The following is a 14,989-nucleotide window of genomic DNA, read 5'->3' as shown; positions in this document are numbered from 1 at the left end:
TTCCGCCCGGCCGCGGCAGCCAATCCACGCGCGCTCCGCCGCCGGGGGCGGGGCTTCCCTTAAAGGCGCCGCCACCCGCTTCGTCCGGTCGCGCCAGGGGACCGCGGCCGCCGCCACGGGCCCGGCAGCGTGGGGGAGTTCCGGTGCCCGGAGCGCCGAGCTGAGGGTCCGGCTTCCGTCCCGCCTCCCGGCGCGACGCGGCCGGTGCTGCGGGGCCGCGATCTGGGGGACTCCGCCGCCCCCACGCTGAGAGGCGGGCGGGGGCGACTACGGGAGCCGGCGCGGCCCAGCAGCGGCGGCGGCAGCGTTTCCCGGCGTGCCCCGCGGCGGATTGTACACAATCATCATGGCCGCCGCCGCCGCCGCTGATGGTACGAGCGCGGCCGGGAGCCCGCGGTGTCGGGACATGGCGGTGCCGGGAGCCCGCGGTGCCGGGAGCCCGCGGTGCTGAGAGCCCGCGGTGCCGGGACCTGGCGGTGCCGGGAGCCCGCGGTATCGGGACATGGCGGTGCCGGGAGCCCGCGGTGCCGGGAGCCCGCGGTGCTGAGAGCCCGCGGTGCCGGGCCGGGAGGCGGCGGCGCGGGGAGCCGGCCCCGGACGCGCTGCGGGCGGCGCTCCGGGGCTGCAGCGGGGCCGGGCCGGGGCAGCCTCCCGTGGGCCCGGATCTTCCTGTCCGCTCCCCGCAGGTGCCGAGGAGCCGGGCATGGAGGCGGAGGCGCAGGAGCTGCCGCTGGGCTGCGGCGGAGGGGGCGGCTCGCCGGCCGCGGGGAGGTCCCCGGAGGGCGAGGAGCGGCGGGAGCCCCCGCGGGCGTCCGTCAGCAACGGCGGCGGCGAGGAGAGCGGCAGGGAGCTGGTGGAGCTGAAGGTGATCTGGAACAAGAACAAGTACGACGTGAAGTTCTGCCTGGACAGCACGGGGGCCGAGCTGAAGCAGAAGATCCACTCGCTCACAGGTGTGTGCGGCCGCCGCCCCCCGCGCCCCCTCCCCGCCGCTCCTAACCTGTGCTGTGCTTGCCTCTAGGCCTCCCGCCGGCCATGCAGAAGGTGATGTTCAAGGGACTGCTGCCCGAGGAGAAAACCCTGCGGGAGATCAAAGTCACAAATGGAGCCAAAATAATGGTCGTGGGCTCTACCATCAACGATGTGCTAGCAGTAAATACACCCAAAGAAGCTGCTCAGCAGGAGGTCAAGGCTGAGGAAAACAAAAAGGAGCCGCTTTGCAGACAAAAGGTAATGAGTGTCTCAATAATGGCTGGGTCGGATTTGCGTGGGTCTTCTGCAGGTGCTTGTGGGTCCTGTTCCCCCTCAGATCAGCCTGGGGGTTCATTGCTGGCAGCTCAGCATTGCAGGGACTCTGGGCAGGGGAGTAGCACAGAACTGATTAGTCCAGCAGGGACTGGGGCTTTGCAAGACACTGCTTGTGGTGCCAGGCACAGCCAAGCGTTTTGGTCCAAAAATGGAAACATTTGATGGATGTTAGTGCAAACACAACCCAGATTAAGTCTGTCTCAAACCTAACTAATTTTTATTGGCACAAAAGAATTGAATCTCCAAACACTGGTCAAAGCAAACACCAAGAAAGCAGTTCCCTCCCCTGACAGGGCTGTGGGTGTTGGATTCTCCTCTCACCTCTTGTAGCACAGTGCATGGGGCTGGTTTGATGGCTGCTGGGGGATTGCCAGCTCAAGGTGTTACCAGCCCTGTACCTTCCTCAAAATAAACTTGGTTAAAATTAAGTAGTGCCTGCATGAAGCATGCTGATGTTTTCCTGTGATTTGTCACAGTTCACACTCATTTCTCAGAGGTGCTCAGCCAGGTACAAGCTGTGAGTGTGGATTTGAAAGTTACCTGTGCTCTGATCCCTGCTGGCTCGGTGCACTGCCACACGTGGAGAATTTCTGCCATTCACTGGGTGTAACACTCTGGATTTTCTGTGTGCATATTTGAGAAGGCTGTAATCCTTGGCGTTATCTTGGATTCCACTCATTTTGATGTTTCTTGAGGGTGTCTTGGAAGGTGCACACTGAGGTTTGAAGGTCACGGATGCCCGTGTGAGCAGTGCCTGTGGACAGCCCTCAGCTGTCTCAGAGCCATTGGGATGTGATCAGGGGACAGCTGGAAGTACACCGCAGACTTGGTAACGTTCCTGTGAATTTAATTTCTGTTTTTGTGTTGTAGCAACACAGAAAAGTGTTGGACAAAGGAAAACCCGACGATGTGATGCCGTCTGTCAAAGGCGTGCAGGTGCGTGCTGAGGTCTCGAGGCACTCAGAGTCACAAAAGAGACTCTGTGCTTTGAGACCCTTCCCCACTGGTTCAGTGGTTTGTTGCTGTAGCAGAAAGCTGGAGGGATGGGTTTCCTTATGCTTAAAGAGCTTAGAGCTTGTGTTTGGTGCCAGGCCTGGTGTGACTGGCTGTGTCTCGTTGCAGGAGCGGCTGCCCACGGTGCCGCTGTCCGGCATGTACAACAAGTCAGGGGGCAAAGTCAGACTGACCTTCAAACTCGAGCAGGACCAGCTGTGGATTGGTACAAAAGGTGAGCACCTCAGCCTCGGGGTCAGCGCTTGGTGGTTGGGCTGTGACTGAGCTGTGTGACCTAGAAAAGCTTCTCCTCTGACTAAGCCGTGGTTAGGGAGTGATGTTGGTATTGCAGCGCTTCCAAAAACTTTGTTTCCTTTCCTCACGTGCCATTCTCCCAGGGCATTGAATAGTGCTTGATACTCCACATCAGTTCCTGAAAAGCTGCAGTTCAGTGGTGTCAGCAGACTCATGGTCCAAAGTGCTGCTCCTGGCTCCAAGTGTAAATGATGGTACTGGGCATTTCTGGCACATCTCAAAGCACTCCATAAGCAGCATGGATTTGATGCCAGCAGTACACAGGGCCCAATGGCTTAGCCAGGACTTGGAAGGAAAGCTCAGAGCTGGGATAGAAACTGGGAGTGTTGGCATCTCTGGCACTCTGTCCTTCCAGCCAAAATTATGTGTGTGTCTTGTCTCAGTCAAGCACAACCGTGGTGCTGTGCAGAGGGCTCGGTGTGCAGTGTGGGTGCTGCCAGGAGGAGCTGGGGATGACGTGCCTTGCTGAGGGTGTCTGTGTCCTGGTTGTGGCTGGGATAGAGTTAGTTTTCCTCCCAGGAGCTGTTTTGGATTGGGGGTGGGAGCACTGCTGATAACAGTGATGTTTTGGTTGTTGCTGCGCTGTGCTTCTCTCAGTCAAGGATTGTTTGGTGTCTCAGACACTGCCTGTGGGGAGGCATGCAAGGAGATGGCAGGGAACTGGCCAGAGCTGGCCAAAGAATATTTCCCACCACAGAGCATCATGTCCAGTATAAACTGGGGGCAGTTGGCTGGGAGGGCCTGGTCACTGAAGGGGCACGGGCTGGACATCAGTCAGCAGTGGGGAGCAGCTGTGCTGGGCATCACTGGTTTCTCTGGAGTTTCTTTCTTCAGTTTTTAATTACTATTATTATTACCATTAGTAGTAGTAGTATATTTTATTTTATTTCAGTTATTAAACTGTTCTTAGCTCAAACCGTGCATTTTTTACTTCTTTCCCAGTTCTCCTCCCCGTCCCAGCAGGGCAGGGGGAGTGAGTGGCTGTGTGGTGCTGAGTTGCTGGGGCTGAAGGGGACACTGGGACCCCCCACCTGCCAAGGAAGCTGTGCTCCTTCAGCTGGACTGGGCTGGGCAATGTACAGTGATGAGCAAGAGGGATGAAGGTGCTTGCTCACTGTCCCACTAAAGCAGCCTGGTTGGGTGGTTATCCTGCCTCCAGCTGCTACAGTAGGTCCAAAGTAGCAGAAATCCCAAAAGTTTTTGACCCTTTCGTTGTAGGACAGACTTGACTGTGAAGATTTTTTCTGGCTTTAAAACCTCTCTTGGTGCCAGTTGCAATTATTTCCTCCTGGGCAAAGTGATGGAGCAAGGCTTTGGGGGTGTTTTTAACTCTGTAGGTTGGGCAGGCAGATTTTTCTATTTCTGATCCCAGGTTCTAAATCCATGCTTAGTATCTAGGTGATTAATCTCTTCCATCACCCCCCGGATGAGTTTTCAAGTATAGTGTTTCTGAGGTGTTCTACATGGTATTGCTTAAGCTGTGAATTTGATTCTTCTTGTAGTCATGTGTTTCCTGTAACCTGTTTCCCTGCTGCCCCGAATTAGCAGCAGCTTGCTGCCTCTAGGGAATGGCTGTAATTGCTGGCTGTTACTGGGAAAAACTCCTTCCTCCTCTGAGAAACCCATGGCAGAGGCCAGCAGGTAAGGGCTGGAGTAAACACATCTGGGTGTGGACACAGCTTGTCACCTGCTGGCCCGGGAGAGCTGGAGCTGGTTTTACCCCCAGCCCTGCAGCCTCACAGGAGCTTGTGCAGGTGTTTGCAGGCTGAAGTTTGGCACAGGCAGCTGTTCCCCAGCTGCTCAGTGCCACTTGCACAGAGGCATGGATCATGGGATTTGTCTGTTGCTGGGATACTCAGAGCAGAAATGTATTTGGGGGATGCTAAACAAGGGCAAAATGGGGTTTTACCTCATGAATGAAGTCACAGGTCTGAACAGGTAGTTCAGAGTGAGCTCAGTTAAGAGGCAGAGAATATTTTTCCTTATATCACTGCGTTTGTCTCCCTGTGTGCCTTCTGTAGGTAGGTTTGGGGTTTTTTGCATCACAGATTAAATAGATCTATCTCAAGAACTCAGAGTTCAGTTTCTCCTTTGTAAAGTGTTTTGGGTATTCTCTGTCTTGTATCAGAGAAGATAATTGTTGGCTGGTGCTGGATGCTTGAAGGGAAAGGCAGGACTTTGGAACTGAGTGTTCAGAAAGGAGTGAGACAGAGTTGACAGGAAAGCTCTGCCCTGGACCTTTGTGGCTCTTGTCATTGCCTCTGGTTGCTGACATTACTCTGCCATGTAATTCCATTGTAGTCTTTTTGGGGCTTCAGTTTCTCTTACTGGTTTCTTTCCCTATTTTCTGTTGACCTGAGGAGATTTTGGCATTAATGGAGGTGGTGTATGAAATGAATATGAAATACTGCTTCCCCGCATGTCAGAAATAATACTTTGATCAATTTTAATGTAGAGAGAACAGAAAAGTTACCCATGGGGTCCATTAAAAATGTGGTGAGTGAACCTATTGAAGGCCATGAGGATTATCACATGATGGTGAGTAACAGCTCTACTTTAATCATATCCATCTGATTCCTTCGTGCAGCACACCCTGCTGAGGCTGCAGCTCAGAGCAGGCTGGGTGGTGGTTCCAGCCTTGTGCAGAGGGGCACACGGGCTCCTTCACACTGTCAGTATTCTGGGTCCAAACTGAATATCTGCAGCTGTGTGGAAATCCAGAGTGTTTTCACACAAACATGAAGTGCTTAAGTATTATTTTGTACCTTCTGCCTGTGACAGTGTTAAACCAGTAAACATGCTCACAACATAGCTCATGATTTCTTAATGGTAGGGATATTTTTGGTACCTGGTTTAATTTCTAGATTCTGGGGTATTTATATGAACAACAGGCCTTGATGGAGGTTAAGAAAAAAAGAATTTGATGCTGTAATGTCTTTTCACACCTGTAATTTTCTGAACAACTCACATGGGCTCTAGCAAAGTTATATTTCAGAAGAGAACTGTGGTAATGTACTGAAATTTTGGCTGTTTATTTTAATCCATGGCTTTTTTTAAGATCCTGCTTTTCAAAGTACAGTAACTAACTTCTGACGTTGAAGTAAGTTTCTTTTCTATAAGAAGTTTGTTTCCTTCTTTAGGGGGAGGAAAGGGAAATGTATTTCCTTAAAGCCATGGCCTGCAGGAGGGTGCTGCTCTAGTCTCTGTCCAAATACTTGCTTTTTGATCACCCGTGTGAGAAGAGGTCCTCTTCAGCACGTGTTGCAATAACCTCACCCCACAGCAAGGGCAGAGGCTCTGGCATGCCGTGGTGCCCCTCTCCTGGGCGTAGGAGAGAAGTTGAGAATAGGACATCATGTCTAAATATCAAATCCTATGACTATAAAAACATGGTCATTGTCTTGTTTAGATCCTGTTTGGCTTCTCAGCTCTGACGTTTCTTTAGAGACTGAGTTATGCTTCAGGCTGTCTACCAGAATGATTTCCTCATGTTCTTGAAACTGGCCAGGAGTCCAGGAGTTCTGGTTACTGTTGTGCTGTTGTGAAAGGGAAGAGCTCACGGTTTCCTCCGCGCTCTGCAGCTCTTGCTCTCTGCACTCTCCTGTAATTGCCCACCAAAGAGCTGTGGAATGCCCCGAGTGCTGCAGGGAGCAGCAGGTGGGACAGGCTGGTCTGGTTTGGCAGTGGATGAGCTGTGCCTGTCCACTGGGACCAGCTCTTTGTTCTCGTGTGTAAATGTTGTCGTTTTTAATTGCAGGCATTTCAGCTGGGCCCAACAGAAGCATCTTACTACTGGGTCTATTGGGTCCCAACTCAGTATGTCGATGCAATCAAAGACACGGTGCTGGGGAAGTGGCAGTATTTTTGAAAGCACGCTCACCTCTGGCACAGGAAAATGACACAAATCTAAGGACACTGCTGGGAGAGGCCTCCAACATCCCTGGATGTGACAGTCCTGGAACTTATTATTAAAACATGCTAAACGAGGCATGGATGGAAGCCAGAGGTGATGTTCTTTCACCATTAGTTTACTTTTAACTTAAAGATTTCACCATCCCTTTTCTGCAGTCAGCTTCAACCATATTTAAAGCAAATACAATGGAAATCAATAAATCTTAATTCACAAAATATTGTGTGTAATACACTTAAATCTGCTGAGAGTTGATCTTCCAGTTTAGTTCTAAAAAGAAAATATTACAATGTATTATCGAGGATTTTTTACATGGTTTGAACAAAACCAAATATTTTCATAATCTCTCAGTTATCAGCATTAGACTTACTTTAGTGACTTGGTGTGACTGGGACTTTGAGGGCAGATCTTTCAGAGCTAACTGTAGCAGTGCACAGCCTCGCTGTCGGTGAAGCCATATCCCATGCCCTCCAGGGCAGCTTCCACTCCTTGGTAGCAGAACTAATTCTTTGTTTGAACCCAAAGATGCCCTGCTTGTTTGGGATTTTTCCTGGCCTTTTCCCGAGTCTGGCAGCTCCAGGTTGTTCTGTGTAGCGTGTTTGGAGCAGGTGAATTCTGCAGGGATGTTTTGTCACGGTGACCGCGTGCTGCTCCCTCTCGTGCCCAGTCAGTGCTTCACCTCCTGCCCTGGGCTGCTGCATTTTGGGAGCATTGTCTTGCTCGTGCATGTTGCAGTCCAGGATCGTTTTGCAGCTGCTGCGTTGACACTGAGCTGTTGGACTGGGAGCACCCTTGTGCTGCTGCTGTGAGCAGGGGACACGGTGACATGGACATGGATGGAAGCACCGAACGCTGCCTGGTGGGAGCGGGGGCACACAGATCCCCCAAAGGGAGGGACCACAGAGACCTTCTGCCCTGCTTGGGCTGGGGGCAGTAAGGAAGAGAGAAGCTCAGATGCTGTTTTGGATTCTTAATAACAGCAGCAGTCTTTTGTGAGCTGGATTTGAAAATTTGTAGTGATTGAATTCAGTGAATTGTGCTTTAGATTGACCATCCAGCAAGTAAAGTTTTGAAACGTAAATCACCTTCCAGCTTTTCTCCTGTTCCAGTTCACAAGAAGCCCTCACAGCTCATTCTGTCAGAAGGAACGTGCTGTGCCTGGGGCTGTGATGCTCTGTGTGTCATGCCAGCCATCCATGTGCCATTTCTCTCAGGTGTTCTGAACAGAGCCCTCAGCCCTGCACAGGTGCAGAGCCCAGAGCAGGTGGCAGTGTGCAGCCAGACTGGAGCAGCTCACACATCCCTGCTCTGCATCACTGAGCACTGGGGCTCAGTGCTGCTCCATGCCAGCAGCTCAAAGCCATGCAGAAACAGCTAATCTGAACTTGTTCCATGTCCACTCTTCCCACTCCTTGAGGGAAGAGCCCAGTTGAAGCACAGCAGTGCAAATTCCCAAATGAGCATTTTTTTTTACTTTTATTTTACTTGAGAGACTGGAAAACACATTGGCTTTCTGGTAGGTGTTGAGGTCACATATTTCCCTGCAGCATCTAGATAGCAGCTTTTAGTTTGTATTTTCTGTTTGAGCAGCCACGCAATATGAGTTTCAAAGGTGTTTCATATCCTGCATTAAAACTAGTGATGTGCTTGTTAGTCTTGTAGCTTGGGGTATCTCCTTTCTGTGTACAAGCCAGCAGCAGTGTGTCCTGGAGAGCTGTGTCCCCTGGAGCAGTGGGGCAGAGAGGAGCTGGCCTGGCTTTCCTGGTGGCAATGTCCTGGTTGAAACGCAGCCATCACACTTGTGATTTCCTCCTAGTTGTCAGTCCTGGTGTTAAGGCTGAAGTTAACAATTTGCTACCTGGTGGAAGGTGTGGGCACTACAGGATAAAGCAGAGGGGTGACACTGGCTCTTTCTGTCACCTGGGGCCACACTGGCACTTGGCACCTTGCTGGTTCTGTGATGATCAGCTCCCATTTGTTCCTCAGCGTGCTCAGACCTGTCTGTGCATCTGTTTGTGTTCTGTTTCCTTTCCTGTTCCTTCACCCCCTTGCTCCTGGGGAGGGCAGGAGCAGTTGTGGTGCCCTGGTGCCCGAGTTCCAGCTCCTCCCCAGCTCCTGGGGCTTCTGTGCAGGACCGGGTGAGTAACTCTGGGGTGAGCAGGGACAGGCACTGACCCTGCAGGGGCACAGGGCAGCGTCACACCCCGTGCCAGGGGCACAGCCCAGCAGCTCAAAGGAGACTCAGCACAAACCCCTTGGCTGCATACAGATTTTACACATGAAGAAAATACTACACACTAAGAAAATGTGATCCTGTTTAGGTGCTTCCTTGCAGGTTGGGTTTGATTGGAAAAATGAAATTGTCTCATTTTTTTGTTCTATGTGCAAAATTTGAATTAAAATACAGGAAAGTGACTTATAAATGCTTTAGTTGGTGTTTGTTGGCTCAATATCCCAGGCTTCTTGGGACCTCTTTGAAATGAGTGTTCTAGTTGAAATTAGCAGTGCTGCTTTTAAGATCCTTTCTCTTTGGGAATGATGTGGAGTTGTGTCTGTTCTGGCATACACCAGTTTTTCCAAGGCAGTTACATTAAGAAACACCCTCTTTTTAGTGAGATAGTGCCACAGTTGCCTCTCAGCCATTGCCTGCCTCTCTCTTGGCTTTGGATTTTGCTCTCTGGTCGCTGTGACCATCCCAAGGGAGACTCAGCATAACCAGCGGTCCTCAGTGAGACTGTGTGTGAGTAAAGGGTGAGTACACTCGGAGTTGCTGATAAAGATGATTCTGCTACCAGTGCCAGCTGCACAGATGTGTATTTCTGTTAAATCACAATTTAACAGGGTGCTCTCAGCAGCTTCCTGCTGTGTGTAGGTGTGATTCCCGGGAGCACCCTGGGGTGCCACTCCGTATGAGGTTGCACTGAGTGTTTTCTGGGCTTGCTAATTGCAGGTTAAAGTATTGGTGAGGCAAATGCAGGTCCCTGCAGGACACAGCTGGCGTTTGCTGTTCCCAGAGCCCAGGCAGTGTCCCCTCCTTGCTGCCATCCTGGGATTCCTCCTGCTGGTCCCCCAGCTCCCTCCCTACCTTGTTCCACGACACCGAGTATCACAGCTCACCTGTGTGCCATCCCTTCCCCTTCTCTGTGCCCAGCACTGCAGGTTTCTCCTCCTCTACTTGTCCCAAGTTCAGTGTTCTTTCCTCTGTGTGCATCCCAAGTGTGAGCAGTCCCAGGATCACTGCTTCCTTGGGAATGAAGTGGTGTTGTTGCTCAGCCTGGTTGGGGTTTGAACAGAGGCTGTCTTGCATGAAGAGCTTGTGTTACTCACACGGTTTCATACCGAGTTTAAAGTAAATTATTAATTTCCATTAATGATGTTGATGAGGAATGTGTAACTACAGTCAGGGTGTTCTGGTGATGGAAGAGAGCGATCTGGATTCAAAGGAAATAAACCATCACCACCACCACACTGTGCTGGTGCCACGCACGCCCTGCCCAGCTTGCACCTGCTGGCTGGTGCCCACTGCTCCGTGCTCTAAGGGCCAAAGAGAAACAATTCCCTGCTGCTGCCGTGCCCAGGTGCCGCGGCGGGGTCTGCTCTGCACCCCTGCCCACAGCCCCGTCCTGACCCCGCCGCTGCCTGGCACAGCTCCCCCTGCTCCGTCCTTGCAGGGCTTGTTTCCAGCCTCCCCTTCCTTTACTTTTCTTCCTTTGTTACTTGGTGTTTCCAGTGGAGCCGTTTGCACCCTCAGTTCTGTCCAGCAGCCTCTCTCCAGCTGTTCTGGTTTTGTTAATGTCCTTGTCACCGGAGGGGAGCGGGGACAGGAGAGCCCTAGCAAGGCTTGTATGAAACGTGGCCATTCTACCTTCTAGCCAAGGACTCGCCTTGGTAGCTCATGGAAGTTCACTCTGTCTTATCCATACTCAAAGCGATTAATTCTTTGGTTTTGTATTTTAAAAAACCAACTTAGATATTTGTGTCCACTGCAGATTTATTTTAAATGGAATATGTGAGTACCATGTATTATGGTATTTTTAAATAATCTATTGCCTATTTTGGGGGGAGGGAGATGACAAATATTTAGTCTTAGATTTGCACTGCTGGATTTTTTTAAGTGTAACCTTGACTGGTTATCCTGGTGTTTTATTCTGTAAGATTAGTCTTATGAATTAAAGTTTGATAATTAAGTATTTCTGTGTTTGAGTGTTTCAATATTCTGTATGTACTGAGCTGCTTCCTGCTGCACGAACAACTGTGAGCAAAGGGTTTGTAGTGAGTTTCTTTGCAGGAAGATGGACACGGGTCAAAGTTCAGGGGACCCTACACCTGCTGACATGTCAAAGCCACGAGTGCCCATGTCCCGCGGTGAGGATTTGGGTTCTGCTGCCCTGTGCCGCTGCACACGCACGGGCTGTGAGTTACGGGATGGTCTCCACCTCCCTGCCCCGAGCCGGGCTTTAATCTGCCCTTGCACCGAGACTGGTCCTGCTGGGCTGGCTGGCTGCGGTGTCAGTCCCACTCCCCCTGAACAGCCCGGCTGTGCTCGGAGCAGCCCCAGCGCTGGGCTCAGCACCCTCGGGACTGCCGTGCCGAACCGGCCTGCTCGGCCTCGCCTCCGCCTTCAGACGCCTCCTGTCCCCAGCCGAACCCATCCCAGGCCAGCAGCCGCAGCTCGCGGGGCTCTCCAGCGTGTGCCCGCGGGCAGGCTCCCGCTGGCGGTGCGGTCCCGGTGTGCCCTGCCGCTCGGTCCCGCACTCCGTCAGGCGGGCTCCCAGCGCAGCCCCCGGGCAGGGCTCCCGGCACACGGGGGGCGGCAGGAGCCGGCTCCTCCGCCGCGTTACCGGGAGGGCCTCGCCCCGCGTTACCGGCGAGAGGAACTGTCCTCGGCGCGGTGCCCGCGGCCGGGCTGGGGCCGGTCCCGCGGCGGGGCGATGCGGGGGCGTGCGCTGCCCGCGGGGGCGGCTCCTCCCGCGGTGCAGACGGTCGGGAACCGGGGGGGAGCGGCGCCCGGAGGGGTCAGCGCCCGGAGGGGACAGCGCCGGGAGGGGACCGCGCCCGGAGGGGACCGCGCCCGGAGGGGACAGCGCCCGGAGGGGACAGCGCGGTGCCCGCGTGGCTCCCGGTGTGAGCCGGTGCTCGCTGTGCCCCGCGTGTCCTGCGGGAGCACACCGCACTTGGCGCCCGGGGTGTGACAGGGGCGCCCCGCGCTCGGGGCAGGTGCGGCAGCGCGGGCGGGAGCGTCCCGCGGGTGACACCGGGGAGCGGGGCTCGGCCCTCGGCCGGGGCACCCGCGAGGTGTTCGCGGTGCGGGTGAGGGGCCGTGGTGCCCGCGGGGCCGGGATGCTGCCGGGGGGCCCGCGGCCGTGCCTGGGGGGCGTTGGTCGCTGTGCGATGGAGCGCCGGGCTGTCACCCGGAGCGGAGCTTGTTCTCCATCCTCACCCCCGGCCCTGGCTGTGGCCGGCAGCGGTGTCCCCTTCCCCGGGTGCCCTCGGCCCCCTCCCGCCCGGTCCTGCCCGCGGAGCTGCTGCCTGTCAGGGTGGCGCCTTCGGAGCCGGATGCAGCTCCTGCAGCTGGTGGCGGTTCAAGTGGATAGGCAGCGTGCCAGCGTGGCTTTGGGTTACACGGCTGGAGCTGCTTCAGTGGAGGAAGCAGGGGATGCTGGCACCGAGTTTCTGTCTGTACTTGGCCGTCCCTCTCTATCCATCCCTGGGGAAACGAGTGTGCCCCAAGCCCACGGCTGAGCTTGGCCCCAGTGGCATCACTGCAGAGCCCAGAGTGCTGTGGTGGAACCTCGGGAAAGCACAGCCCGTGGGAACAGCCACACTTGTGGCTGGGGCTGGGACCAGGGGGAGGGTGGCAGCTCCCAGGCATCCAGCGCTCCCAGTTCTGCCCATGGTGGTTTATGGGGAACAGCCAGGCAGCCTGGCCTTTGCCCGAGTGCCCTGGCACCAAAACACTTGCAGAAGGGATGGAAAAACCCCAGCGCTTCGGGGGGAAGGATGCAGAGAGCCCTGACAGCTGGGGGGGCCCAGCAGTCTCAGTTTCCCCCGGGCAGGTGGGAAGAGCACACTGCAAGAAGCCCATGTCTGCCAGCCTGGCGTGTCCCCAGCCGGCAGCAATGCCACCTGCAAGGCCATAGGGGCTGGAGGAGCCCTGGTGGGGAGCAGGCCCCTGCCATGGCCTCTGGGCAAAGCCAGGGCGGGGAAACTCACTCTGACCTCACCTGAAAATTAAGCAAAAAGAAGTGCAAATAAAAGAACTGGGCTGGAGGCGTAGAGATAGAGGTGCATTGTGAGGGAGATGGTGTGTGTTTCTGTGCTTTGTTGCAGCTGAAGGAATTTCCTGGCCCTGCCGTGCCACAGCCACTCTAGTACTGCCAGGTTCTGCTCTGCAAATGGTCTCAGACTCGCATGCAGGTCCTGGCTGGGCACAGGCTGCTGGCTGGTCCCTGCTCCACAGCCAGGACAGGCCCCTGGGACAGGCTCTGCCAGCTCAGGCTCCCAGAGCAGCGAGGGGACTACTGAGGGGCTGGGCTCCAGGGGTGTCCTTGTGCCTCTCACGCTAATCTTAGCCAGCCAGGGGCTCAGGCACTGCTGCCAAATCCCTGGCATCAGGGAGTGCCAGAGCCATGTGGGTCCCGTGCTGTTTGCCCATCCCTGTTTGCTGACAGGGTGAGGCTGGCATGTGTGGCACTGGCTGAGCTGGCACTCGCTATGCAGACGCCATACGTGGAAGCAGCAGCTCCTCTTCCCAGGTGAATTTGCAATTACTTCCTCAATGTCAGGTAGCTGAAACCTGCAGCTCTGAAGGCCTGAGCAAGCAATCATCACTTCTCTGGCATGAAAAGTCACCAGACTTGTTTGTTTCTGGAAGGAGCCGACAGTCGGGCTGCTCTTGTCACCTTTAGAAAGGCATCTAGGGTTGTGACTGGGAACAGCCACACTGCAATTCATCCCACCTGTGGGAAAACTTGTTCCAGGGAGAGAAGGGAGAGGGAAGGCTGCTCCAGCCCCAGGATGGCTCTGGTGGGATGGGAGCCAGGGGCCATAGCTGCGGGTGGTGCTGGTCACTGAGGGTGCAGCTACCCCAGGAGCTGAGCTGCACAGAGGAGCCAGGCTGGGGGATTGTTCTCAAGTCTGACTGATCTCTTGAGGACGGTGTGTCTGTCCTAGAGCCTCAAAGGTGGTGCTGTGACTGTCCCAGAAACGCTGCTCTTCGTCTCCACGCTGGATGGGAACCTCCATGCCGTCAGCAAGAGCACAGGGGACATCAAGTGGACCCTGAAGGATGGTGAGTAGTGACTGGGGGGTATTTGCTTATAGCCTAGCTCCTGGAGCATGTTTGGGGTTTGGGAATGCTCTCCTGGCCTGGCTCTTGCTGGATGGGCTCCGGGCTGCCAGTGCCTCCAGGGGTGCGCTGCCAGCCCCAGCCCCAGGCACAGCTGAGCACGGATGAGTATCTGCCATTGGTGTCTCTTTTGGCTCTGAAAGGCAAACAGGCTGCGTGGCTGGGCTGGGTGACAGTGCCACGCTGGGTAAACAGTGGTGTTGTGCTGTCCCACTCACAGGAGCACTGCTGATGTGGCCTCTCACTCTCTGTTTCAGATCCCATTCTGCAGGTGCCGGTCTATGTGGCAGAGTGAGTGTCACCCCCACTGGGCAGTGCAGGAGGCTTCCTGATAACTGATGGAGCAACAGCAGGAAAGGGGCACCACAGAGAAATGAAATGCCCAGCCCATGCTGTGGCATCACCTTACCCTGACCTGGTGCTGGCACGTGGCACGTGGTGATGAGGAGGAGCTGGCACCTGCTGCACAGCCGAGGAGCTCTCAGCTCAACTACACACACCAGCATGGAGAGAAATAGAGGGAAATCCCCCTGAAAGCTGAGGGGCAGGCAGGGCAGCAAGAGCTCCTTGAGACAGGCAGGGCATTCACCAGCCTGGTGGGTGGGCACTGGGTGGCTGTGGGAAGTCCCAGGACTGACCAGAGTGGGATTTATCTCCTGCCAAATCCAGTGCTGCAGGTGTCCAGGAAAGGTCAGGTCCTGCAGGGACTCAGCCCAGAGCAAACTGCTAAAGGGGATTCTGCAGTGTAGCTGCTCTGTGTCCTTGGAGGTGCCCAGGGCAGGGGGTAGCTCATGTTTTATCCTCCTCTTGTGCTTCCCAGGCCAGCATTCCTTCCAGACCCCAATGACGGCAGCCTGTATATCCTGGGAGGAAAGAACAAAGAAGGTTTGATGGTCAGTAGGGCTGTGGGGCTGTGGGCATCCTCTGAGCCCCTGGGGTGCCCTGGGCTGCAGAGGTGACTCTGCCCTGCACCTGTGTTGCAGAAGCTGCCGTTCACCATCCCGGAGCTGGTGCAGTCCTCGCCGTGCCGCAGCTCGGACGGAGTGCTCTACACCGGTACGGGGCGCGGGACGGCGCTGCCCGGGGCTCCGGGAGCCCTGCAGGGCCACGGCAGG

General features: G+C 55.0%; 1 protein-coding gene across 4 annotated transcripts; it reads left to right on the top strand.

Annotated features, from left to right (window-relative positions):
• The first annotated feature begins 232 nt into the window (after positions 1-232).
• UBFD1 (ubiquitin family domain containing 1) lies at positions 233-6,744 on the top strand. 4 transcript variants are annotated; one of them, XR_005957078.1, is made up of 8 exons: positions 233-371; positions 687-953; positions 1,022-1,230; positions 2,179-2,244; positions 2,431-2,536; positions 5,072-5,154; positions 6,125-6,273; positions 6,374-6,513. XR_005957078.1 is itself a non-coding variant. In XM_041490330.1 (7 exons), the coding sequence occupies exons 1-7, from the start codon at positions 347-349 to the stop codon at positions 6,482-6,484; spliced, it is 867 nt and encodes a 288-aa protein (XP_041346264.1). In that variant the 5' UTR covers positions 233-346; the 3' UTR covers positions 6,485-6,744. The 4 variants fall into 4 exon arrangements, 3 of the variants coding, with proteins under 3 accessions (XP_041346264.1, XP_041346267.1, XP_041346266.1); XM_041490330.1 differs by lacking the exon at positions 6,125-6,273 and having other exon boundaries at positions 6,374-6,744; XM_041490333.1 differs by lacking the exon at positions 6,374-6,513 and having other exon boundaries at positions 6,026-6,267.
• Positions 6,745-14,989: the final 8,245 nt, after the last annotated feature.

The sequence above is a fragment of the Pyrgilauda ruficollis genome, unplaced genomic scaffold, assembly GCF_017590135.1.
Source record: "Pyrgilauda ruficollis isolate IOZ18807 unplaced genomic scaffold, ASM1759013v1 scaffold122, whole genome shotgun sequence".
Classification (NCBI taxonomy): Eukaryota; Metazoa; Chordata; class Aves; order Passeriformes; family Passeridae; genus Pyrgilauda; species Pyrgilauda ruficollis.
Note: the sequence above shows the minus strand (reverse complement) of the source record. Positions and strands in the feature narration are given on the sequence as shown.

Coding starts and splice junctions, on each gene's coding strand:
- UBFD1 (XM_041490330.1), top strand. CDS start 347: ATGGCCGCCGCCGCCGCCGCTGATG. Junction 372..686: donor CGCCGCCGCCGCCGCTGATG/GTACGAGCGCGG, acceptor CGCTCCCCGCAG/GTGCCGAGGAGCCGGGCATG. Junction 1,231..2,178: donor AGCCGCTTTGCAGACAAAAG/GTAATGAGTGTC, acceptor TTTGTGTTGTAG/CAACACAGAAAAGTGTTGGA.